This window comes from Genypterus blacodes, unplaced genomic scaffold (genome assembly GCF_046128005.1).
Source record: "Genypterus blacodes isolate CSIRO-AG114 ecotype Tasmania unplaced genomic scaffold, CSIRO-AGI_Gbla_v1 ptg000226l_1, whole genome shotgun sequence".
In the NCBI taxonomy this organism is placed as follows: Eukaryota; Metazoa; Chordata; class Actinopteri; order Ophidiiformes; family Ophidiidae; genus Genypterus; species Genypterus blacodes.
The window spans coordinates 196,359-222,500 of NW_027467024.1; the positions used below are offsets into that span (position 1 = coordinate 196,359).

Genomic DNA, 26,142 nt, shown 5'->3' on the forward strand with positions numbered 1-26,142 from the left:
TCATGTTGCAACACTTACCACATATTAACTCCATCATAAACTTTGCCTTTTGCACTCCTCTCAATCTGTAAGGAGAAGCTGCGTTTGAAAACAGGTCGACCTAACTTCAGTAAATTATTACAGTTCAGTCACTGTTCACACACGCATGGAGATATTTAGATATGCACCACATCGTCAGTGTTCTGTCTTCTGCTCTCACAGCCGGACCTCACTGAAGCTGCAGCGCCATGGCTGAGGAGAAGCTGGAGATGGGAGAACTTGGAACTTCTCTAATGTCTCCAGAGTCCAAGCAGGCTCCCGTCAGACCACCCAACAAATTTGAGAGGTTGTTCCAACCGTGTGTGGGTGAGCTGGTGGGAACTATGTTCTTCGTGTTCATCGGTTGCGTCTCAGTTGTAGAGAACCTGGAGTCTACGGGGAGGCTCCAGCCTGCTGTGGTTCACGGTCTGGCTGTGGCCGTCCTGGTGGCGTGCATGGCTGAGATCAGGTCAGGACAACCTGCTTGATTGTTTATATCTGATATATGCTAATTTAACACACATTTGTCTGCCACAATGAGCTGTCCTGATTATAAGAATGTTCTGTCATGTTTTTAATTTTTCTGGAAGGGATTTATAATGTCAAAATGTTTAGTTATTATAAAAGGCTTATAGGCAGAAATTCCCATTATGATAAAGATCCTGACTGATGAGGAGGAAAATGCAAAAACTCTCTCTCAATCTTTCTCTCTCACTCTCTCACTCTCTCTGCCCAGTGGTTCCCATTTTAACCCCCCATTCACCTTGGCCATCTACCTGTGTGGGGCCATGGAGATGAACATGGTGGCTCCATATCTTGCCAGTCAGTTGGTTGGAGGGGTGATCGGAGCAGCTTTGGCAAAGGTAAACAAAAAAATCCCCAAATAAACCAAAACAAATAATAGAATCCTCTCTTTCTCACCCTGCTATGGTAGTAATCAAAACCCACCTTATGTGTACGTTCAAGAAACCTCCTCACAACTGAATAATGGCTGACTGACACCTACAGGCAGTGACCTCGTCAGAGAAGTTCGCCAAGGCTCACGGGGGAGCGTTTGACGTGCTGCGGTCGGACGGGCAAATAGGAAAAGCTCTGTTTGGAGAGATCATCATGACGTGCCTGGTCACCATGGTGGTGCTGCTGGGCGCCTTTAACGGCAAGACCAAAAGCCCTCTAGTGCCCTTCATGGCCGGCTGCACCGTCCTCATCCTCATCTTAGCCGGGTGAGTAACGGAATCAGACCAGAGATAGGATTTGTCTTTTTCCTACCCTAATAATTTGCTCATCTGATGTTAAAAGATGGGGGAAAATGTCATTGAAATGCATTCAAAGTGTTTGTTTCTCTCAGCGGTGATGTATCTGGTGGATGTATGAATCCAGCCAGAGCCTTTGGTCCGGCCGTAATAAGCAACTACTGGCTGTACCACTGGGTCTACTGGGTGGGACCCATCACAGGGGGCCTGCTGGCAGCTGTCCTGCTTCGGTACGTGTAGCGTTGTGTGTTTTGGCTGTGTGTTTGTAATCGGCATATCTGACAGAGGAAATTTAACCCCGCGTCCTGTTTTCCAGACTCCTCCTCGGAGACAGAAAGATTCGACTCATCCTGAAATAAAACCACATCAGAAGGAAAACAGGACGTTTTTTTACCTTCTTTCCCTTTTTTTAACCCTAACAGTGCAACCGCTTCTCTGACCTTTGCTACAAATATAAGATAATGAATCACTTGTTACATGGAAAAAACTTTAATCTTATGAATAAATTAGCCCCTAGTTGCTGAGCTCAGATGTTGATTTAGTATCATAGGACACAATAGGTGAAGTTAAAGTTAAACAGAGCTGCAGATGATGATTAAACCGTCTTTACTCAACTTGAGGTTAAATAGAAAACTAATTCTTTGTACTTAAGCCGGACCTAGATATTTGATTTATGTATTTGCATATTGTGTCAGACGTTTTGGTAATGAGACGATACATTTGTGGTTCCACTTATAGCGTTTAGTTCTGTTATGTGGTAATATTAAATTCACACTGTTTCCACTTTAAATAGGAATAAAGTCCGGCTGCAACATGCACATCTGTGATTCAATTTCAAGCTTAAAACACATTAATAAACAAAAGCTAACTTCTACCAGGTGCGTCATGTGAGAGGCAATGTGCTGAACTTTGACCTCTGACACTCATTACCCTCTGAATCAAGCAGGGGATTTGAAAAAGGGGAAAAAAAAAGAAACTTGAGCTAAAACTCAATTATCTCACAGATTTCCAGCCGCACATTTTGGCAACTATTAAAAAGAGTCCAAATGGCAAAACCTTTTCACATCTCTGCCTCAGCTTTGTGTTCCCTGTCCCTTCCCCTGGTCTCTATAGCTGAGGTGCTGAATGCCTGTGCAGCACTGAGGGGATCATGCTGTTTCCATATTGTACCCCTGGGCCTCCCCACAGCAGTGGCCCACATGGGAAAGCGGGCCAGGCGGTGGGATAAACCAATTACCCCCCAGTCTGAGAGGACTCCTGCCGGCCCTCCATCCAGCAGCTCTGGCCCGGGCCCTCCTGTGCTCCAACCCCATGAGAGCCTGCTGGAATTCCCAGAGAGGAGGATTGTTTGGGCTCAGAAGCCTGCAGAGAGGCTGCATCTCGGCTTGGAAATTTGACATGGTGGCCCCCCGACGGAACAATAAGAAGTGGCTTTAAACTGAGCTTTGGCTTGACCAGAACGTTTCTGGTGAGCTTTATTTTTGACAACATTAATCAGAATTTGGTTTTTTATTCCGTCCTTAACCCTGAAAATGACGTATCTAGTGATACATTTTCTCTTAAATCACTGAAAATGGTCTGAAATGTTCACATGAGCGGGTCCATCTGGGTAAAAAAGGTCCTCAAGTGTGTGTTTGGTGTGTGAGCAGCTTAAACTGATATGCTGGATGTCAAAAACCAGGAGTTTTAAGCAAGATTAAACCAGAACAAGGGCTTACAGAGAGAGAGAGAGCACAGAATGAAATATGATAGATGACAGGAGGATCAGAACTACACCAGAGGAGAGAGAGGAAGAGATGATTGATGATGGGAGGAGCGTCAGCCCTCCTCTAACTCCTCTGACTCACCAGCCCTGATGCTTTCTGGATGACAGCAGCCATTACAATGGTCATTATGTCTGCCAGAGGCCTTGTCACCGCGGGGGCCATTGTGGGGGCCCCATTCACCACACAGTCATTTAGACTTTCATTGGCAGCTATTTAGTCCTCATAAAAAGTTCAACACACCAATTTGTGAGTCGTGCTCAGTGGAGGAGAAGTGTGGAATAGGCGAAGAAAGCCGTTGCTTTAAAAGTCAATATATTGACCCCCACTCAGCTGGGCCGAGGGGAGGGTCCCCGGGTTTCTGAGGGCCCCACATCTGTTCATTCGTCTTCTCAGGCTGTGACGCAGGGGCCACACAACTGAAAAGAAAAGCCTGGTTGAGTCTGATTCAGTCTGCTCGTTGCTTTGGCGCCACTGTTCCCCCATTATCATAAGAAACTGATTAGAAGGTGGAAATGTGAGGCGGGGAGAGAAAAAGGGCCAACGTGAGCTTGTAGGACCCTTGGCGCTTCTTCTTATTCGCCTCATAGAGCTGAGATGATGAGCAGTGCAGGATGGGAAAAGGGGCGTGGCCTTCATTAAGACTTTGCCGAGCCACAGAGCTGCTGCAGTCAAACGCTGGAGGAGCTCAGGAAATTCACATTTTTATCCAGCTGAACACCTCATCCATCAGTCACAGGGATTCTCTGAGGATGTCTGCTCATCTTGTGCAGTATTTATTATGTTTCTATGGCAACCTTAAATGAAGGGATGATGGATTTACTGGAAACCCCAGATGAAGAATGTGAACAGAATTGTTGGCACCATGAAAACCAAATGAAAGACAAAAATACACTGATTTAGTTTTAATGTTATCACGTGTAGTGTATTACATATCAACTTCTTACAACTGAATATAACCCAATAAAATATTTTCTCTTGTATATACAATGCAACTGTAACCCTGGTTTGCATGAATCTGAATCAAAGACCTTTTTGCTTTATACATAAATAACCAGAGACGCTCACAAACATCAGCATACCATGTGCACCCTTATGATACAGAACCAATCAGCAAAAACTGCAAGAAAAAGAACGACAGACTCATAAAATCACACACGCACGAGCCGGTGCTGAAGGTCAAAACGGCTGAAAGGTGTTCAGTGATTACACGCGTTTAAATGTAGCCACTTGATTCCCTGCCACCTCAGTTCAGAGGGTCATTGTCACACGAGAGCCGGCCAAGTGAACACAGGCTGGTGCGGGGAGAAGCAACAAAGAGGGAGAGCAACAACACGACCCCCTTTTCAGCCTCCCAGGACCGCGGGCGGAGACGGGAGAGGAACAAAGGCCGGCCCTCTGCGAGCCTCTTCCCCCCCTGTCGAGGCAGCGGAGCAGGAGGTCCTGCTGTTTGCTGCTGTTCTGCTCCTCTGAAACTACTTTGTGCAGATGTTTCCCAAAGCTTCGTCCCTGCCGGTGAGTCAGTAGGGTTCAGTCAGGCTCAACACTTTACAATACACTTCCTCAGTCTAAAGGGAAGTCGCAGGAATTCTGGTGTGCTGCCCGGGCCGCTTGAAACACAGACAGGAAGTGTTTGTAACGCGGGGCACACCCTAACCAAGCCTCCCCAAAGTGTTCCGACCCTGTGATGAGAAACTCCCCCTCTCCGGCCTTCACGCCGCACTGTAAGAGGGTGCGGATGCGTCCGTGCCAGGCTAAGCCGGACTCAGATCCTCTTCGCTGAAACACACCGCCGCGCTGCCAGTAGAGCCTCTTTAACTCCACCGCCACCACTGACGTCTGCTGCTGGAGGTTGTGGGAAACGTTCTTAATAAAGCCACGGACCACTGCAAAGGTCAGAAGACAGAATCTCTGTTAGTTCAGTTTTGTAAATTCATTGGAGCTCCATAAAACTCTTCATTTGGTTTCCTACATATGTACATGTGATCATTCCCTTTCTGGAGTGCATGCTTCCTTAACCGCTCATTGAATTTGCTTTAACTTCAACCTTAAAAATGGCATTTATGAGATTAAGGGGCAGCAATCTGTCAATGGCGCCCCTGTTCAATGGGCCGATTGCTTCTGCTCTGGTGCAGATGCCCCTCCCATTCCAAAGAAGTCCTCCCAATCCCATTTCTAAGGATGCATTAGACCATACACACATTTCTTTTCAGCTCAATTTATCCTTGTAAGGTTTGTCGGTGCACATAAACCTCCTTTCAACACAAGCCCGGCGTGGCGGTGGATAAGTCGGGTGTGTTAAGGTGTATTAAGGTGTATTAAGGTGCCTCGTGGCGCATGTTCAGACAGGGGTGACCTCACTTCACATTATTTCGCAATAACACAGTTGGGACATATTAGTCTAAGTAGGATTCTAATGAGGCTTAAAGGGATTTTATAGAGTTACAGTTCATGCATACCCACCAAAATCACTGTTGCAGACGGCCATGAGGAGCTCTGTGTCGTTGCACGGCCGGCATGAAGCTGAGGGAGGGCAAAGTAAAGATCGTCATGGTTACTTTATTCACAACCAGGAGAAAACTGTGGAAATATTTGCGATCCGACATGAGAGCGTTGATTTTTCAGCTAATATATTTGGTTTCTCTGCCTATCAAGAAGACTTTTGATACACATTTTTTTTTTAAATACACATTGATGCCGTCACTTCTGCACCTTACGACATCAGACCTAAACTCTGACTCTCACATTCCATCTCCATTCATCACCTCAGATCACAGAGTGAAACAAAGCAAGGGTCAGAAGAAGGAATGCTGCATGTTTGTGCTCCACCGTCGTCTCCAGATCAAGAACCTTGACTGCTTTTGACCCCGTGTTTGACTTCTATTGTATCTGACTAATTCAATGACCCCATGCCAATGAAGTCAACCACTCTGCCAGTCTGGCGATAGAGAGAACCAACAAACCCTGCAGCTGGCTATTGACCGAGAATGACATCACCGCACTGAGACGGCCGCACACACAGATAAATGCTAATAAACAGACATGCACAATGATATGGCATCTGTGGAATCTGCAAAGTATTTGCCGTCTCAATTCAAGCGCCTCTGGCCTGGTGCCCTTCAGCCAGCTTGAGGTCTGCTCTGTCCTCCCTGCATTGTCCTTGATGGAAAGCAGACAGACGAGCTAAACATGAGGCTACAGCCTGCAGCTGCACGGCTGGAGTTACTCTGTAATTAAATAACAGAGTACTTAGCAGTGGACTGGGTCAGTTAAACTAAAGGTGCAAACTCTCATGTTTAATCTGTTATCTACATTTCTGCAACACTGAAATTGTAATATGATGAACCCCAGATGTGGGATCATTGTGGTTCAAATCACAAGTTGTTCCACTTAAGTTATATCAAGTCTTAAATAAGTCAAGTTTGACAAATCCAAGACGAAGAAGTCACAGTCCTAAACTTTGATTCATAAACAGGTTGTGGTTGTTTATGAAAGCAAATCTACACACATCATAGATGCGTTTCAATGATGCATTTTAGTAAGTTGGATATAAAGATTTGAACCCAAAGACTGATCCCCAGTCAGAGTCACGAGTCAGGATCCTCATGTCACTGCGGTCACAGATGAAACTGCATGTAAACGTTTTTACTGTATCTGTTTGTGGTTGCGTAGAAACAGGCCACTCACTCTGCATGTTGTGTCCCGTGGGTGCAGCTGCCGTCCTGTTCCTCACCACCTCATATCTGAACCCCACCGTGCGTCGGTTCGTGTCACTGCGTGGGCTGGCCTGGAGGTACAGAGCGGGTCGCTGCGGCCCATCTGCCCGGAAACAGAACACCTCCTCCGGCCGCCCGCCGCCGCCCGCCACCAGCAGCCGCAGCTCCCCGGCCCGCTCGATGTACACGCTGGCCCCGCGGAACGAGCGGGACGGTTTGATGCAGGCGGTGGTGCTCTGCGCGTAAGACAGGTAGGGCTCTAGGACAACCCGGAGAGCCTGGCCCGGGTAAACCCACCGCACCGAGCCCTCTGTGCAGCGCAGCCGCACCTGCAGCACAGTCCGGGGGTCCACACCGGCGGCCAACCCGCTGGAACCGGCGGCAAATGGGAGGGAGGGAGAAATCAACCATTAATTGGCATTATAAAATAGATACTTATCTTATTCTAAACACGAAACTGAACTCAAACAAACAGGAGTGATATTTACATTTCATAATAAGTTTAAAATTGCACTACAGGCAGACAGACGCGCTTTACCTCCCGCTCCAGTTGCAAAGATCAGCTGCACATGGCCGCAAATGTAGAAGAAGGATCAACAGCGTGGCGATCACATTTGGCAACATCTCAACCACTAACAGATGCAAACACACAACTAAAGCACATGACTAAACAAGTGTGTGAGCCACAGAGAATGGAGCGTCCTGCTTCACCACGACGACGATGGCACACTGAGTTTAAGGGGGGGGGGGGGGGGGGGGTGACTCTCAGAGAACACTCATCTCTCTCTCTCTCTCTCTCTCTCTCTCTCTCTCTCTCTCTCTCTCTCTCTCTCTCTCTCTCTCTCCTCTTATTGGTCCCCAAACTCTAATTTTCCTAATTAGCACCAATCCACTTCTGGGGGACTCTGCTGGTCTCTGCGGGTCTTTGTCTTTTCGCTCTCTAATGGGACGATCCGTTTGAAAGCCTCCATCCATCTGTTAACATCACTGCGCCTTTCTGGACAATGAAACTGTAATTTATCGCCACTTCTAAGAGGCAGGCGGACGATTTACCAGTCAAGCTCTTTACTGGCCTATTAGTTCTTTTAAGACATTTTAATTTCCAGTAATTGCAATGAAGGAGAGCAACAAAAAAAAGTCGAGAAAAATCACCCGAAAGCCCAAAAAATGTCAAGTCATTCCTACATTCGGAAGGTGAACATTTCGAAAAAATTATTTTGGCAAAATGCGAGACAACATCTTTAAATGTTTTACAACATGCCTCAGTACCTCTATGACCTCTGTTTTTGAGCACCATCTAGTGGCAGGATGATGCACAGCACAATACAGCCTCTCACCTTGAAGTCAAAATGTAGGTTTGAGACTTTATTTTGCCATGAAACGGAAACGTGCTGCAACTCAACATGGATTTATATTGTAGCCGAGCAAACACTGGCATACTCTGCTCCGAACTGGTGGTTTGATTCTGTTTGAACAAGGACTGGGCAAGTTAACGCGTTATTATCGCTAGTATTTATAATTTTTTAAAATATATTATTATATATATTTTTTTATATTATTTTGATATTTTTAATACACGAGTTGTAAAATAAGAGGACTAGCTGCGAAATCGCTGCTGCTAGACCTGCTTCCTTTTGTCCTAGTTGTAGTGTTCCTTTCCTGTTTACAAATGATTATACTGCTTTCGTGGCTTCACTTTCATGTGTTGACATCGGAATGTAGGACAGCTGTTCAGCCTTTTGGACTACAGTGCCTCGCGCAGCAGTCTCTCTCTGCGGAGTCCGTCCAGAGTCCAGACTGCTAATGAATCGCGCATGCGCAAAGTCACCGCTGATCCCGCCCTAGCTTACACAGTGCGATGTTAACAGATAGCGAATTTTAAATGTAAATGTTTCTTTACTGTCACGCTAAAATTAATCACTGCATTTGACTCACACAGCTTCAGTCACTTACGCACCTTGTCCACTGTGTGTGTGTGTGTGTGCCTCTCTGTGACATAAGCTAAACCTCTTGCTAGCTAGCTCACCATGTCTCAATCTAAATTGTACACAAAAAAAATATAGAAAGGAGTGGGAATCAAACCTTGAATTCAAAGGCTGGTAAAAGCAGTATATTGGGAATGATACACACACTGTCTGTATTGTAAGGCTGTTTTCTACGCCAAACTTGTGATTAGAGACTAGTGATTTAAAAAAAACTGACAACTCAACAACATACTCAAAAGACAAAGCCTTATAACAGTTCTACCCAAGGCAAGCTACCATTTATTAGTAAACTAAAAATCGACTCTACAATAAAGGCTGCAGCCACCATGGCATTAGCTATTGCTGAACACTGTGCCATGCTGGCATGTGAGCACATTGGGGAGGCATGTATGTACAGCTGCTTTCTCAGACTCCACTGCAGCTACTCACTTCAAAATGCACTTGGTGGCTGCTGTGTGAAGCCCCGTGTTGCCTTCAGGCCCTTGGGCAGCATCGAATCAAAGGATTTAGGTTTGTCGTTGAGTAAATGACACTCATATGAGGAATTTGGCCAGATGTTGTCTCAGCTGCAGGAGAAGAAATCATTTGCTGAACAGAACTCAGGTCACTAAATCCTCCTGTATGAAGGAAATCTCTACTCATTTATAACTTGGACAGCGAAAACCCATTTACACCAACACGCTTTAGAGGTCATCAAGGCCCTCAGATAGGATTATAGCCCATATCCCCCACATATCTTAGAGATTTTTGCTTTACTCCGATTTATTTTTATTCTATTTACCAAAGCACAGTAATAAATTAAGATGGTGCACAATTTAGTTTATATTGTCCAGAGCCATCCCATATTTTCAATGGTCAGAGAACAAATGAGTTCCATTGCAAGGCCACTTTGCTGGTCACAGTGGGTCATGAAGTGACATGAATGAAGGCTTTGTTAGGGGAACCAGCAGCCTTAGTGTGACACTGAAGGCTAAATCTTTGATGAAGGCCTGAACAAACCAAGGTGATGCAAAGTGTAGGTGATCACTTTTGATGACGATGACGATGATGACAAAGAATATCAATAACATGTATAGGTTCCGAATTTTAGATCGATTTCTTATTATCTATGAGTTAAAATGTACTAATGTAATGATTTGTAGATTTTCATTGCTTCTTGGAATTTTGCCTCCACATTGCGCCAACTCCTCAATCTGCGATCATTATGGACATACTTTAATACGCGATCCCCTGTTTGAGAACCCATATACTCACACAGAGCAAAGGGGTGTCCTGAATGAATCCTACAATTCATTAATTCGATCACAAAAGGTTGAACCTGCCTGTGACCAATCAACCGTTGAGGGACATCCAGGGCCTCATTATGGCACCATAAGAGAAATACATTTTACAATACATTTATTATTTCGTTCATTTTTCCCCGGTTAGTAACGGAATAATGTCACGTAATGAAAAATATAATAACTCTGAATGCATCAAACAAATAATTGCAAATAACATTTCATCGAATGACTCCAACATATGAACTCTTATGAACCCAGTGACGACGTCAGATAGTTTCAGGTTCAGACAAGTTATTCCTAATTAACTCTTAATAATTAAGCCCATTTCACATTAGGATGATGAAGATGAAGGCAGAAATATTGAAAATAACACAACAGCAGTACATCTCTCGTTTTTAATTTTCTCAATACGGTATTAAATATTTCGTATATGTACACAGTTGAAAGTTACATAGAAAAAATATAGTATTACAGAGGATATATAGTGAGACATTTCAGATACTTTGCTCTCCGAAGAAGCCTTTGTCTGTGCTGCTCTCTTTAATAGTGACTGTCAGGAAGTTCATCGTGATGTCTGTCACGGTCACATTGTCCAACTTAGTCAAACAGGGAATCCAGGACGAGGACGTCGAGGTGGAGGTGGATGTGGATGTGGATGTGGATGTGGACGTGGATGTGGACGTGGACATGGAGGTGGAAGTGGAAGTGGACGCTCCCGGGCCGATGGGCTGTTGGGAGAGGACATCCGGCGGTCCCCGGGAAGCACAACACTCCTGAAACTCGCGTCTCTGTTTTGTCTTAGAGACTGTAGTCTCGCAGTTGGTCCTGTCCTTTCTGCGCACATCTGGATCAAAGGCGCACGTGTAGGGCAGACCTGCGCTCCCCTGGCGCCTCTGGCCGCCGCCTTCGGGTTTTGGCGTTATCGTGGTCTTCTCTTGAAACCTCCTGGTCAGCTGGATCAGGGTGTGCTCGGACGTCTCTCCCTGATGCAAACGCCGGGACATGTTGGACAGACTGTGCGGCACCGAGTCCTCCAGCAGCCTGCTGCTCTTTGCGTCAGGCTCAGCTGGGCCGCTGCTGTCATCGTCATCATAATAAAGATGCAGCTTCGGCTTGCGTCCTCGCTTCTTGGGGACGCGGGTGGGCTCCTGGAGAGGCGGGGAGGCCGGCGGATCTGGTCTGGGTCTCCTCTCTGCTTCTTGTGGTCGAACATGGACACTCTCTCCTCTGTTGACCGCGCTCGGGGGGAAGATTGTGGGGACGACGGCGCGTAAACCCTCCCGGGCCCTCGGCGTTAAAACCGGCTCCGGGATCGGATAAGACACCTGGACGCCTCTGAGACTCTCTCTCCTGAAGTCATATGTCCTTTCTTTGGCTTTGGCTTTGGCCTGAGGACAGAGGAGACAATAATGTGCGAGGGAGCGTCGCAGAAGTAAAAAACGTAAAACTTCTTTGGAAATTTAACACAGAAGAAACCTGCTTTGATTTATGAACCAGTGCAATCGTTTAAATCAAAAGGAGAACTGATATGATTGGAAATAGATTAATATTATCATAATTAAATATTTTTTAACACTCTGTCTGGACATTGAGAACGACAACGACATTGCAACATTGATCAACTTCCTCGTTAAAATGCTCTATAATAAACATGAACACATATTTCCTGTCAGTATAGTTCATATTGTGGGAGTCGTCAGGTCACGTGGTCTTGATTCATCATCTGAACCCTGAGCTCCGTGTGGCTCCAGCTGTCATGTCAGTCACCCACCTTCAGCAGAAACGTCTCGGGCTTCGGTCCCCTCTTCTTCGGGCCAAACAGCTCCCTTTCACGCTCCCTACACAGTGAAGGAAACGCGTGGAAGCTTTCACCACAATATCACTCAAGGTCTTGTTTTCGTCTCAAAATGGCACCATATTTAAACTTGTTTATTTGGAAGGGAAGCTTGTGATTTGCAGACGGCTGTATGTCTCTCCCTCTGCCCGGGCTGAGGCTTATTTACTGTAGGAGCTCACCTCTCCTCGAAAGCTGCGAACAGACGCGCATCCAGGATGTTCTCCTCCGGCTCCCAGGTGCTGTACCTGCGTCACAACAACACACAGCAAAGGGGATCACAAGAGGACTGATAACACACACACACACACACACACTCACACACACACACACACACACACACACACACACACACACACACATATACACACACACGCTCACACACTAACACCTTTATCAACCTGCGTGCAAACTGAGATTACCAGCCAACGTAGCAGCCGGGTGACGCATGGTGAACCCGGCCATTGCTAACGCTAGTGCGGACTCGGAACTGCAGGCTGCGTCCCGGCGGGCTGATCCGCACATTACGTTTACAACCCACGGCTGCTGCTGCTGCCCACAGACACGAGGCCTTATATAGGACTCGAACATATAGCAAAACAAGCGGATGATACGCACAAAAACACACACGCGACACGGTTGTGGTGCAGTTGTGCGAGCGGCCAGACGGGAGCGCTGTGCTTCACCCCGCTCGGCTGTTATATACTCACTTCTGAGACCATCCCTTCCATTTCACTAGATATTCCCAGCGACCCTGCAAAATAGATCCGGAATAGATTCAGATTATTAGCGGATTACACTGTCGGGGCTACCAAATGGTTGCGTAACAGGCGGAGGGGACAAACACGGCTCAGTACCCGTCTGATCCGGCGTTTGATGATGGACTCGGCCGCGAAGACGCTCTCGCCGACAGCCGAGAGCTCCATGGTTCACACACACCTCGTTTATTTCTGTCTATGTTATTATTTTGGCGTCCCCCGTGTCTTCCTCTTCGGGTTGTTTAATTCCGCACATCCCATGATACGCCATCTAGAGACGACGTCATCACGTCTTTTTCTGTTGCCAGGCACCGCAGTCGGTAGGACGGATCGGCCGTCGCGCGCGCATTGGCTCAGCTGTTGCTACGTGCTCCATGCGTTGCAAGGCGGAGGGGGAGGAGCCCCAGCAGAGCGCCGCCCGTGCAGGAATGTGTGCGGGCAGAGGCGCTCACAGGGGGGGCACCGGGAGGGACCGGGGACCCGGTGGAGACTTCAAACAAAAAGGGGGAAGACCTTAATTTCGCTCTTATTTAAATGATTAGACAGTTATTTTCTACACTGCTCAGTCATTCACACACTCTACATATGACACACAAAGCAAAAATAACATGGACTCCAGTTTAAAATAATTGAAGCCTTTTCATGAAATGATAGCAGATATGAAATATGAAATATGATGTGTGTGTGTGTGTGTGTGTTATATTTGCACAGCTGGCTGAGTAACATTTGCCTCAGCATACTGACAGGCCTGCAGGTTTGCGATCGATTGTTTAAATAAGATTGTATAACCTTAACCTTCATTTTAACATTTGTGTGTGTGTGTGTGTGTGTGTGTGTGTGTGTGTGTGTGTGTGTGTGTGTGTACATATATATGTCGCACAGACCTTGTGAAGATATTTTTGGGTCTTTTGCGCGTTATGGGTGGAATAGGTTTTAAGCATATAACACCTTACAGCGCACAAAAATGCTTATAAATGCTGAGACAGAAACTAATTAATTCTTCTTCGTGCTCTCTGTGATTTTGGGTTCGTTAGGGATCGACAGCTTTTATGAATGTGATTCCAACGCGGCTGTATATTTAGTGTAACAGGCTAGTTCCATTTTCATCACATGGTAAGTCAAAGGTGTCCAAATATCTTTGATTCATCTAATAAATTGCAAGTGACAGTTCAATGAGAATAGATAATATAGATAATAACAATATTGTGAAATTTAAACCACTTCTTCGCTGAAAATCGTGAGAGGTTCAAGTTCTGGGTTGCTGTGGGAATAGCAAACACGCTTAATACTGATTTCATCTATAATTTAAAATGTTAAACCTGATAAATGCCTTAACATGTTTGTATGATGGCAGCGTTAGGGTTAAGGTTAGGGTTTTCCAATTAAGGCCGAAATGAACGATTTAAGTATCTATAGAAAATAATGTTGATGAGGCATTTGTTTGGTGGGGGGTGTCAACATTTATCTTCGATTGTGGAAACGTGAACATGAAGCCTGTATTTTATTGCATAATAAAGCTCAAGAAATTTTAACAGGACATTGAGGACATTATTATTATTATTATTATTATTATTATTATTATTATTATTATTATTATTATTACATTTCTAAATGTATTTCTCATTTTTCTTTTATTCAATTTAATAATTATAAAACATTGTTCGTATCAATAACAACACATTGTTTTTTTTTATCATATCTATTATTAGTAGTATATAGTCTTCGTTTTACTCACCTGAATGAATCAATGGCATTTAATTAAATTCTAGAATAATATATAGGGCATATATTAAATGCGCCAATTGATTGAACATTTTTAAACAGCAATAGAGTAAATCACGTCTGTCTTTGTTGTTTTAAACCGTCAAACGTTTTGAGGCCTCAGGTGTCATTTTTTGCATTTATCGTCTTATATTTATCGTTTCCGGTTTCCAGGCTAATGGAGATAATGACGCTCAGAGCAGAGAGAAGCGTCAGGTGGACCATCATCGTTTCACCTGTGATGAAGAGAAGGCGAATGGACCCAGAAGGGCAATGTAATGGACATACAACGCTCCAAACCTAATAACAATAATATTAATGATAATAATAACAATAATAAAGCCTTTAGGTGAAATATTGCCAATCAGGACTGCAGTTATTTTTCAATTCGAATTATTTGACCAACGATAATAAGATTATGGTGTAGAGACCCGCACGCGCACACACACACACACCTACGTGGTATAATCGCTCCCGGATCATTTGCTTGTCTACATCTCTCTCCATTTGATTGATCAAATCTTCGCCCATTTCAGATGTTACACTTCAACATATCCACGTTATATTTTATAGCATCTTTTAATTCGATGATAAGATGTGTGCGGGCGTGTGTGTATCGCAGATGTGTGTGTGTGAGCTCCAGCAGCATGTTTCCAGCAGCAAAGTGTGAAGAACGAATCTAACATCAGCGGGCGTGTGCGTATGCGTGTGTGTGTGCGCGTGTGTGCGTGTGTAAGTGTACGTGTGTGTGTGATCGTTTCCCCGCTTTATGGCGCAGACAAAGGCAAGCGCGCCGCCGACAATAGATGTGGCTGCCGTGGAAATATGGACCTCCATTTTGATGCAGTCGGAGGCTCCAGACCGACATTTCCTCTCGGTCCCACCGAGGCTCTGCTGCCCGCCGCACCGCCTCACGCCGCGGTGCGTCCGTAAGAGGCGCTGCGGCGGCGGCGAGCACTAATGGCGCCGAGCGGACGTGAATAAACATTGTGAGAACATGACTGACACTCTGGTTTCTGCTTGCTTGTCACACACCACACACACACACACACCCGCCCACACGCACGCGCATTCACACCCCCCCCCCCCCACACACACACACACACACACACACACACTGCACTGTCTTCTTCTTCTGTCCTACTTGCAGGCGACATTTCCTGCTCCAGGTGACTCGCACAGAAACCGCAGAAGAGCTCTGAAGCTGAAGAGCTTCGCCCATGTGAGCCCAAACACACACACACATATACACACACACATACACCGCTGCCCCCACCACAGCTCTTGTTTCTCATAACTATTCCGGGTATTTAGGTTAGATCTATTTGCGTTAAAACAGTTCTCTGTCCATAAAAAGCTGCAAGGTTCATGTGGCTCATTGTTCAGACTGATCTTCAGTTTGACCCTCAACTTAAATAAATGCGCTATGAATCAATAGATTATTTATTGAATATTTATGAATATGGTTCTGATCTGAGGACCAGGCCTGCTTTCTGCATGGTGCACAATGAGTTTGCACGATTCTGCGAGCCCATGAAGAGAGCTCACGGTGTGTGTGTGTGTGTGTGTGTGTGTGTGTGTGTGTGCGTGTGAGAGATGATAAAAGTGGAATGTGAAACATCACACTTGGTCTATAAATATTCCGCCTCTGCGACGCTCCTGTCTCCTGTTCAGATGCGTGAGACGCGCGTTCGGGCCTATACAAGGTGATGTCACACATTAGGTCCTTTCACGTCATCGGTGTGTGCAGTTAAAACCACAGGAATGTCTCTAATAGATCAATATTGGTGATCAGGTTTCCTCTCCACTTGTCTCATCACGTGCACTGACTAACACAATTGAAAATGCCAGTATTGGTTTAAAAAAAAGAAAAGAAAAGAGATCGATTTGATCCCGTCGGCTACTTTGAGCGCTTTATTCTATAAGCAACCATTTCCCACACAAGGTGCCAGAGGAAGAGAAAATGGCTGTCTGGAGTTGATTATTTACAGTGAGCCAATATGAGACCGATACGAGGCGATTATTGATCAATTATGGCTTCATTCCAGCGCGGGTGATGGGATTCGATCACTAACCTGACTATGGGGTTAAGGGTGTGTGTGGAAATAATTCCATTATAATTCTCCTAACGTGTATATATCACGCAGTGTGTGTGTGTGTGTGTGTGTGTGTGTGGGTGTGTGTGGCTTTGTTCGTTGAGCGACAGAAGATTCGCGTGAGCGCTTTCTTTGGAATGTTAATCGAACAATGACGGCGTAAATGAGAAGAGTCGAGTGATCAATTTATTATTATTTAAGAAATTAGAGAATACATGGCTAAGTGATGCATTCAAGGACTCACAGCTCTCGATTTATCGCTGATTTATCCACAAATTACACTGAAACAGAAACCTTCTTTCTTTCTTTCTTTCTTTCTTTCTTTCTTTCTGTCTGTCTGTCTTTCATTCTTTCTGTCTGTCTTTCTTTCTTTCTTTCTTTCTTTCTTTCTTTCTTTCTTTCTTTCTTTCTTTCTCTTTCTCTCTCTCTCTCTCAGTCTCTCAGCATTCTTTGTGAGGTCCCAAGGGAGACGTAAAGTTGACGCACCTCACACACACATTCCTGCCTTTCTATTATGCAAAACAGCCAAGTGTTCATCTTCAGACTTGAGCTTCCTCTCTCTGAGTCTCAGATGTTTCATGCTGTGTTCAGTGTTCAGCTATTACTCTGGAGATGTGAGGGCCGATGCTTTAGTTCCATATAAAAGCTCAGTATTCAAACTCATTTCGGTGCTGCCATACAGATGCACAAACCGTGTGTGTGTGTGGAGTGTGTGTGTGTGGAGTGTAGGTCCTGACATTTCTGTGATTGTCTTAATGATGCCTCTTTGCTGTGTTATGCTGAGGCAGGGCCTAGCCAAGAGGCTTAGCTGAGTTTCCTTTTGAGTTATGTTACATTATGCACACATGTGACGCAGTATATCACACCCTGTTCTTCCACATTGTAGTCATTAAACACACCTTACAATAACACAGATCTTATGTCTTGTCGTTCCTTTTGATGCCTTCTGTGGAAATAGGACATGGAACCTTGCCCTCTTCCATGTGTATGTTTACATTCCTGCTTAGAAAAATAATGCATGAGTAAAGTTTTAATAACAGAGTGACCAGTACTGTTATGCAACACAGAGGGCCCTTTGTGCAGGATTGTTTGTGATTATGCAACATGATCTGTTTTTCTGTTCATGGTTCACAACTGAATGAGTGTTCCTAGTGTGTTTAATGTTCCTGTCTCTCGCCATGAACAAAAAGGCTTCACAACGTCTTCATTATGCGATGCATTGGGGAGCTCAAACATACCGGCTCGGTAGAGAAACAACTTGTTCATAAAGTAAATAATCATAGGAGAGGACAAACACACCCAGTTTGACCCTGCAGAGAGAACAAAGTGTCAACAACAGGTCACTTCTCTTTCTTTATTGTAAAACATACCATCCAATAAGCTGTGCCCACAGCAATACAGCAACCCACTTCTGACAGAACATACTGTACTTAATAACAAACATTCTGATTTTCAACCAAGTGCAAGAAGAAATTAACAAAATAATGTAAAAGAAGAGACAAAAAGTAGCAAACAGGACTCCAAAACTTCTTTCATAAAGGAAAAACTGCTCACTAAAATCATTTGCAGCTTCTGATGCAGAGAACATTTGAATTGTTTTGAACAACAAATGTCAATAAATATGCACTCTTCATTTTCATTATTATAGATGCTCACTGTAATAGCATTCTCACTGGCTTTGCATTAAGTGTGCGTAAAAGGCAATTTAGACTCAAATGTAGGTTACATCCAACAGCTTTCCTCAGACAAAACAACATTTGAATTTTCAGCAGCATAATCAAAACAGCTTGCACTCATTGGATTGCATGTAACAGTATACAAATGCCAGCCTCCCCACTCACGTTTACCTGTACAACATACTAGTGAACGACTAGTAACCCTGGTAGCTTGGTCTAACACATAAAGCACTCACATGTTCTTCAGATCATACAATAAGCTTCAATAGTAAAATGAGATGAATATTGCTAATCTGTGGGACATTAAGACACTCCTAAAAATACTAGTATAGATATCTTAAAGTAACACCAGTAACATCTGAGGTCCACAGTAAGTAAGTAATTATGGTCAAAGATCAATACCACATCTTCATGGGAAAGTCACATTTGATACATGACACCGTTTCCTCAATGACCTTTGAAAATAAACACGTCACCCTCCATCCTTAATGTTTGCCAAAGGAAGAAAAGTGCAATGTACTGTAGAAACAGACACAATGACATCAGCACTGGTGCCTCTGCTGCATCGCAAGGACAAGACAACAACATGGGAGAAGAAAAAGATTCATTCATGTCAGGGCGGTAGTTTGGATGGCTGTGTATGTCTATACTGTCTACGGCCTCGGGGGGGGGGGGGGGGGGTCAAGCACACATGCTTTACGCAACCCACGTTTACTCTCAGTCGTTTACACAACTCCGACCTGGAGGCGCTTGTCTGGGGGGAAAACGAGCGAAAATGATAAGTTTGAAGAACCCCAGGTTCTCCTCGGTACATGACACAAATCAGCCTATGCACAAGCCGATGCATTTAAGTGCTTTTCATTTGATCTTTGATCACCTCAGACATACGTTTCCTTTTTGCCTTCAATTAGGACCAAAATAAGTGAAATTGTTAATACAAAATATGTATAAACCTTCATACATCTCAGTTTATAAGTTTGGTAATGTATCAAATAACAGCAAAAAGGTCTCCCACCAAGTTATCACAAAGAGATTTTTTTTGTGTGTGGAATACATCCCCACATAAAAGCATTCACTCAAATCCTCGAGGGCACTTTCTTGGCTACAACATCACAGAGGAGTTACAGTATAAAACATTATAAGAAACATATTGAATTTCAATGATAAATTATAAATTTCCCTATATACAAAATTCACATATTTTTTTACAAATGCACATATTGACAGAGTCGTCCGCTCGCTCACTGATCGTCCCACTTGAACAGACAATAGCTTCTAGAAAGAAACGTATTCCTTAAAGGTGACAGTGAGACTGTTTGTTGTAATATCGGTGATGATGATATTTCCCATGAAAGGTGAAGATTTTTTAGCAGGTGGTTCCTTAGATTTCTCTGTGGGTGTGTGTGTGTCCTCTGTCTCAGGAGCTGGAGCGTTGACAGAAGGCTCTGGTTCTGGTTCAGGTTCTGGTTCAGGTTGTGTTTCTGGCTGCATCTGCTTCTTGGCCTTGGGGCAGCTTAGATCCATGGGTTCATCTTGGCTGCTAGAGTCCATAACGTCATACGTGGCGGTGCCGCTGTGGCACGGGCGGCTACAGTGAAGGTCCATGGGTTTGTCCTGAGGGGGGGCGACTGCACTACTCGGCACGCTGAAGCTTCTGGAAGTCAGGAACGTTTTGGAGACACTACTGTCCGCCACAGGCTCTGAGAGCTTTCGCTTACGCTCAGCAGGAAAGGAGGGAATCCGAATCTGGTCCACAGCTGTGGGCGTGGGGATGTTTGTGTGGACTGTCCAGGACGATGGGGGCGGGCTGGCGGTGAGCTGTAACGGAAGGTCATCAGGCAAGTCAGCCTGACCGCGGGCCACTTCGGTGTTGTATTCCTCTGCAGTGCTGGGCGAAGGTTTGGAGAAGTGTCTGTCCTTTGGGGAACTCTTTTTGGGATGCTCGGCTGCAGGGAGCGGGCTGCCATTACAGATCTCTTTGGGGATACCGTTTTCTGGGAGCAACTGCTCCACCATTTTGGTTCTGTGTGTTGGATTGTTTTCTGACGGTTTGCTGTTGTGTGGTTTCTCCTCGCCCGATGATTCCCCGTGTTTACCCTTTGCTCCATGCACCTTGTTGCTGTCCATATATTTGCTCATTACAATAACAATACGTCCGTTCTTGTTTTTGTTTTTGATTATCTTCATTTTGCTGCTAATAGAACTAGGAAGCGTGGCGTCTTTAGGATTGGGTTTGAGGGCATGTTCGCTGTCAGCTTCTTTAATGGCTGCTGGTTTCCTTACTTCCACTGCCAATTCCTTGACTTTGCTCAAGCATCCGGTGTCTTTGTCACGAACCCATTTCTGCTGCAGTGCCAGCGGTAAGTTCCAGCCGGGGTTGGCCGGTTTACAGGCCGGTTCTTGGACCTTGACGACCTCTTTGAGCCTGGACGCCTGTGCATCATACATGTTGGGATCTGGCTCGTAGTGATGGTGCTTCTTGCTGTTCAGCTGGTAGATGAACTTTTTCTTGCCGTTGGTCTGTGGGTCAGCAGGGGCGTCCTGGCTGCTGGGCTGGTACTGATGGTGCTTCTTGCTGTTCAGCTGGTACTGCTGAGGCTGGGAGCGCTGGACCTGGACCGGATCTGTTTTTAGGTTTCCTTCAATATCCTGAGATGTTTCTTCAAAACCAGTAGGAATACTCGATCTTCTGGCAAAGGAGGGCACCTTAAACAAAAAGAGATATAGATATAGACATTTTCAACCACTTCCATTCAGTGTAGCATATCAGAAATGAGATAAACTATCCAACCAGGGCTCAGCTTCCCACCCACCATCCTGTCCCCTCCCCCTTTGGGAACCTTAGGCTGACCCCACGGTCCATCTCAAGGGCACTGCAGCGGAACGCTCAAGACGCTTTGGCTGTGACCTCAGGTCAGTGAGGTGCCACCAGACATGTCACGCTTTATCCCTGATCGCCGGCCACGTGTGACTCAGGCAGAGCGCTTTGGCTCTTAAGGAGCGACGCTGCATAGCAATCAGCTCTGAGTCTCTCTCCACGTGTATCACCACCACGTTTGGCTCAGAGCGCAGCCTCGTAAAGTCCAAGAAACATTGAGGTATAGGGACCATTTATAAATCTCCTTACACAAAAAAACACACAGCAGCATTTTACAATTATGATCATGCTGATAAAAAATGGAGCAATGATAGTGGAGTTCTTGAGCAGTAAACCTTATCAAACAAATCTATACATAGTCCCAACCATGATGACAGCATCTCTGACAGGAACCGTGACCTTCTGCCCTCTCACAGAATAATTAGGTGCAACTTGCATCAATAAGGTGGAGGTTTGGTGATGATTACCTGAACTAAAAGATGTTTTGGCTTCGGCCCACGTTTGCGATATCCCATCAGCTGCTCCTGTCTCTCTCTGTGAACACACAAGATCATTAGATTGTTATTTACAGACACTGTTTTTGCTAACATGTATATTGCAGGTTTGTAGTTTTAGAGTATTCCCTTCATTTTATTCTTCTTATTCAAGGTCAAAAGTGGAATTTTGATTTGAAAAACTAACGAATGCCCACGTGTAACCTACTGCAAAGCATTATGGTCCTTATTTGCATAGCTCTCTCCATGGTGATCGGCCTTTTCCATATTCTCATTATCAGGGAGAAATTCAATTAAGGCTACAGCAGGGAGAAGCTCTGCTCGTCTTTCAAACATCCTCCCTCCTGCTGCACACCCTCCCTCTTCTTGGCCTTCACTTACAATCAAACTCTAATTAGAGTCAGGAGTTACGGTTGGGAATTACATAAAAACCACATTGTGGAGGATGTCTGGGATGTGTGTTTGTGCTGGGAGTGTGTGAGCAAAACCACTCACACGCTCAAGATTCAAGGAGTTAATATTCGTCTCTGCAAAACTGAGTTTGACACCAATGGGCGGAGAGGAAATGTGAAACTGGACCATCTAGACCGCTCGCTGGTGAAATCTTGTTCCCTGATAGAAGCCTTGACTCATCATTGGCTCATACATAAGCGGCGATTGGTGAAGGCCGGCTGCATGTGGGTTTCACCAGGCACGCATAAGGCCCGCCTGCTCTTCACCTTCTAATACAGATGTTCAAACCATCAGAGGGCCTAGCAGTGAGCGGACACATTAAACTGTCTATTTTAACACTGTAATGTCTATGATTTCAAAAAATCGTCCAATGGGCTGACCCCTATTCACAGAAGATTTGGCAATTACAGCCTCCCCCTGTCGAGTCCCCTCCCCCATCCTCTGGGAGCAGAGTGGAATCCACACACACACACACATGCACACACACACACCGCAGAGGCAACGCTCCATGACCATCAGCACAGAGCCAGACACACACGCAAGCAGGCAGGCTGCGGGGGAATATGAGAGCGGTCCACTGGAAACGCTGGAGAGCACTGCGTGTCAATTAGCCTTTTCAGAAACGCAAATTCCTTTCCCCAGCCATCATGTCTTACCCAGTCCCACGAGTGAGAGAGTGTTTCTGCGGGGCCTCATGGGTCCAAAAACCCCGACAGAATGTAGCTGAGATGCACCATAGGGCTTCACTGACAGCCGCATTTGTATTCATTAACGCCATGTAACATTTATGTCCTGGTGATTATTTTACAGGCCATTCATTGACCTAAGACCCAATATTGACCCTAGATTTGCAGCTCATTGTCAATTAATCCCTCCGAGGTAAACGGAAAACTAAAAGGTCATATTTGCAGTAGCTGTGAGTCACAATCGGGTTTAACTGGTTGTGATGCAGCCGTTTTCCCAACAAAATCAATCGAGATGAAGGACTGGTCCACTGGCAGGTTTCACACAGGCACCGTAAGAGGCCACCGTGTGACCGGCATCCCGTGGGACAGCTACTTGGCCGCCTGACAGCAAACCACAACAAACCGCTGCGTTTGAGCCCCTAAATGAAACCATTCAGGCTCCCCAGCGCTGTCCAGTTTGGCCTGTATGACGTAAACCAGCAGCGCCGGTCCGATCTACGTGACCCTGAAGACAAAAACAACATAACGTGCTGGTAGAATGTGTGAATTCCCATCACACATCCATACACACTTGTGCGTGTCCAATCGATCCATTAGCCCGATTTAGGAATTTTCACATGGAGATTTCCAGCTTTGCCCTGGGAGACAGTCATGTGTGTGTGTGTGTGAGTGTGTGTATGGTGGGGGCTGGTGAGGGGGTGTCACCGATGAGAGTTCCCAGCGCCCGCCCCTCCTCCCATGCCCATATATGGTCTTGGCTGAGCTGGAGGCTGCAGCAGGGGCCTTGTACCAAAGTCCACATCTCTCACCTGTGCTGAAACGCCACCAGGAGCCGCGGGTCCAGGATGTTCTCCTCTGGCTCCCAGGTGTTGTATCTGCAGAGAGGAGAGAGGGAACAGCTGTTAGGAACCGTCAACGCAGACAAAACTTACCATTTTCTCACAGGCCTCTCTGACACACACACACAGACACACACACACACACATTCTCCACCATTAACGCGCAATCAACGTGCAAGTGAACGCACCTACACATTAGGAGGATGCACGTTATGGCAGAAGAAGAAGTTGGCAATCGGTGTTCTAACCAGCAGTCAAATCCAAACAAGCTTCAGCTGAATCAACCCGTAGTGGAGCGAAATATCCCAAAGTGTCTGGTTTACACACACTCACCCCAAACCTTCCTCTCACACACACTTACAGTCGGCCATTTTAGCACCACTGTCTCGTAAAAATTCGCTGGCAGAGCAGAAATAATTAAAACGGGATTACATGGCCGTGCCCCCCCCCCCCCCCCCCCCCCTCGCCCCCCCGCATAAATTAGTGAAGGCATCCGCGGATACATCGAAACGCATACCGACCGCGCTCACACACACACACACGCAGGCACATAGTAAACACACGCCCTCAATGTAAAGCATTTAAGTCATAACGCGTTATCAATGTTGCATAACGTTGCCAAATCTCCACATAGGGATGAAGAACAATAGTATAGACACTTACTTAGGAGACCAGCCTCTCCACTTGACCAGGTACTCGATCTTGCCCTGTGATGATGATGATGATGATGAAGACGATGAAGAAAAATATGGTGAGGTTCACAACAAACCAACGCTATATACGATCGCGACAAGATCCGAGATCCGAAATGTGGCGGACGGTTGTCGTTACCTTGCGAATGCGCTTCTTCTCGATGCCCTCCACCGCAAAGACGTGCTCTCCGGCGGCAGGGAGCTCCATACTCGCCCCCCGATCCCGATCGCAGCGGCCCCCGGGGGTGGTGGTGGTGGTGGTGGAGGTGGAGGGGGGGCGGGGAGGGGGGAGTGAGCGGGTGAAATGCGGGCTAATGTGCCTCGATCCTGCGCGGTGCGTCCGTCCCGTCTCGTCCAGTCCCCCTACAAGTCTCGTATCCCGATCGAAACCGAACCAGAACCCGAACCGTGTTCCGCTCGGCCTCCTCCACTCTGCCCCCTGATAGTATCGCTCTTCTCTTCACTCGGAGCGCGGAGATGTCCACAGTGGTGCGGCTGCATGCGAGCAGCTCTTTGCAATCGGCTCGGTGCGTGACGTCAGGACGGGGAGGAGGAGGAGGAGGAGGAGGAGGAGGAAGGGGGGGGGGGGGAGACCTTGCACAGAGGTTGAGGGTTTATCCCAACGCGCGCGCGTGTGTGTGTGTGCGTGTGTGTGAGCGGGACTTTCGAGAGAGGATCTGTGGAAAAATTCAAATCGATCACCACGTTACTGTCACGCACCTGGACGCGCGGACTCGTTGTTCCATTCGATACTAAGTCTGATGCGTGACCCCTCCTCCGCCACTGGATGCGTCAGAAAGAGCCTGATTCAAATTTAGTGCTTGCTTAATTAACTTCCCAACATAAGCATGGTTGGAAATGTGTAAATAAAATAGCGTTGATATGACGCAAAAAGAACACAGACACACACACACACACACACATGCACACACACACAAACACACACGCACACACACACACACACACACACACACACACACACATCGGACACACTCAGTTGGAGCAGACGTGCTGCTGAACGTCGGCGACTCGCATATCAAAGCAATGCAAAGAGTTTGTCATAGAGCCTTGACAGTTTATCTGCAAACCTTCCACATGTAGAGGCTCAAAGTGAGTAACAGAGGAAATCATGCTGCTCTTTTTTCTGTTTTCTTCCCCTCTAACGTAGCGCACTTCTATATGTGTACAACCAAAGCGTATATGCTTCGATTTGGTAACAGAGCAGCGCAAATATAGGTCACACACACACACACTGCGACCATGGGCTCAACTGTCATGAATGTGACACACACACACACACACACACACACACCAGAGGGTCGGTGTGCAGCTCTACCTGTGGACGTAAACGTCTCCTTCCCTGCCCAATCATCAACATTACACTATTATCGGTTACTTTTACATTATGATCGGTTGACGGTTCAAATCCCAGCAATATAAACACACCACCACCGAGTCTGATGTGCAGTAAACATCATTAAGTTACTCTAAATTAAAGGAGCTTAATTAGAAACGCTCCCCCACAAAACGCGCTCCGTGCGTAAAACAACCGCTCCAAAGCGCCAAGACGCCGTTAAATTCGCGCGCGTGTGTGTGTGTGCGTGTGTGTTTCTCTATGTGTGTGTGACTCATATAGTGCACAACGAGGATAATCGAACAAGCTGCGATCGATTCCCCTTTTTTTTTTTTTGCTGTAAAGAGTAATTCAGCAGCAGAAGGGTTAAAGCGGAGCCTCTGGCAGAGCGGCAGCGCCCAGCCTATTACACACAGGCACGCGCTATCTCTGCCCTGCCATATAAGGGCATGGACAGAAAGAGCCACATATCGCTGGATGCGCTCGCTACTTCTCGACTTTGAGTCCAGAAATGCCGGCGGGCGGGAGCGGAGGGTCGGTGGAGAGCAAACACGCCCGACCAAAGGAGACGTTTTGAGACGTATTCATGTTTGTTTCTCCCTT

At 46.0% G+C, this 26,142-nt stretch overlaps 4 protein-coding genes across 4 annotated transcripts; 1 reads left to right on the plus strand and 3 right to left on the minus strand.

Annotated features, from left to right (window-relative positions):
- Nucleotides 1–227: 227 nt before the first annotated feature.
- On the plus strand, nucleotides 228–1,630 carry aqp8b (aquaporin 8b). The gene is made up of 5 exons (XM_076170644.1): nucleotides 228–487; nucleotides 755–881; nucleotides 1,027–1,241; nucleotides 1,367–1,501; nucleotides 1,588–1,630. The coding sequence occupies exons 1-5, from the start codon at nucleotides 228–230 to the stop codon at nucleotides 1,628–1,630; spliced, it is 780 nt and encodes a 259-aa protein (XP_076026759.1).
- A 2,471-nt stretch (nucleotides 1,631–4,101) lies between these two features.
- Nucleotides 4,102–7,405, minus strand: LOC143016358 (meteorin-like protein). Its single transcript, XM_076170649.1, has 4 exons — nucleotides 7,289–7,405; nucleotides 6,722–7,119; nucleotides 5,498–5,557; nucleotides 4,102–4,920 (listed from the first exon to the last, which is right to left on the minus strand). The coding sequence occupies exons 1-4, from the start codon at nucleotides 7,372–7,374 to the stop codon at nucleotides 4,598–4,600; spliced, it is 867 nt and encodes a 288-aa protein (XP_076026764.1). The 5' UTR covers nucleotides 7,375–7,405; the 3' UTR covers nucleotides 4,102–4,597.
- A 2,479-nt stretch (nucleotides 7,406–9,884) lies between these two features.
- On the minus strand, nucleotides 9,885–12,953 carry cbx8a (chromobox homolog 8a (Pc class homolog, Drosophila)). The gene is made up of 5 exons (XM_076170658.1): nucleotides 12,710–12,953; nucleotides 12,563–12,606; nucleotides 12,035–12,100; nucleotides 11,790–11,856; nucleotides 9,885–11,406 (listed from the first exon to the last, which is right to left on the minus strand). The coding sequence occupies exons 1-5, from the start codon at nucleotides 12,776–12,778 to the stop codon at nucleotides 10,513–10,515; spliced, it is 1,140 nt and encodes a 379-aa protein (XP_076026773.1). The 5' UTR covers nucleotides 12,779–12,953; the 3' UTR covers nucleotides 9,885–10,512.
- A 4,858-nt stretch (nucleotides 12,954–17,811) lies between these two features.
- On the minus strand, nucleotides 17,812–24,714 carry cbx4 (chromobox homolog 4 (Pc class homolog, Drosophila)). The gene is made up of 5 exons (XM_076170656.1): nucleotides 24,325–24,714; nucleotides 24,157–24,200; nucleotides 23,464–23,529; nucleotides 21,489–21,555; nucleotides 17,812–20,849 (listed from the first exon to the last, which is right to left on the minus strand). The coding sequence occupies exons 1-5, from the start codon at nucleotides 24,391–24,393 to the stop codon at nucleotides 19,419–19,421; spliced, it is 1,677 nt and encodes a 558-aa protein (XP_076026771.1). The 5' UTR covers nucleotides 24,394–24,714; the 3' UTR covers nucleotides 17,812–19,418.
- Nucleotides 24,715–26,142: the final 1,428 nt, after the last annotated feature.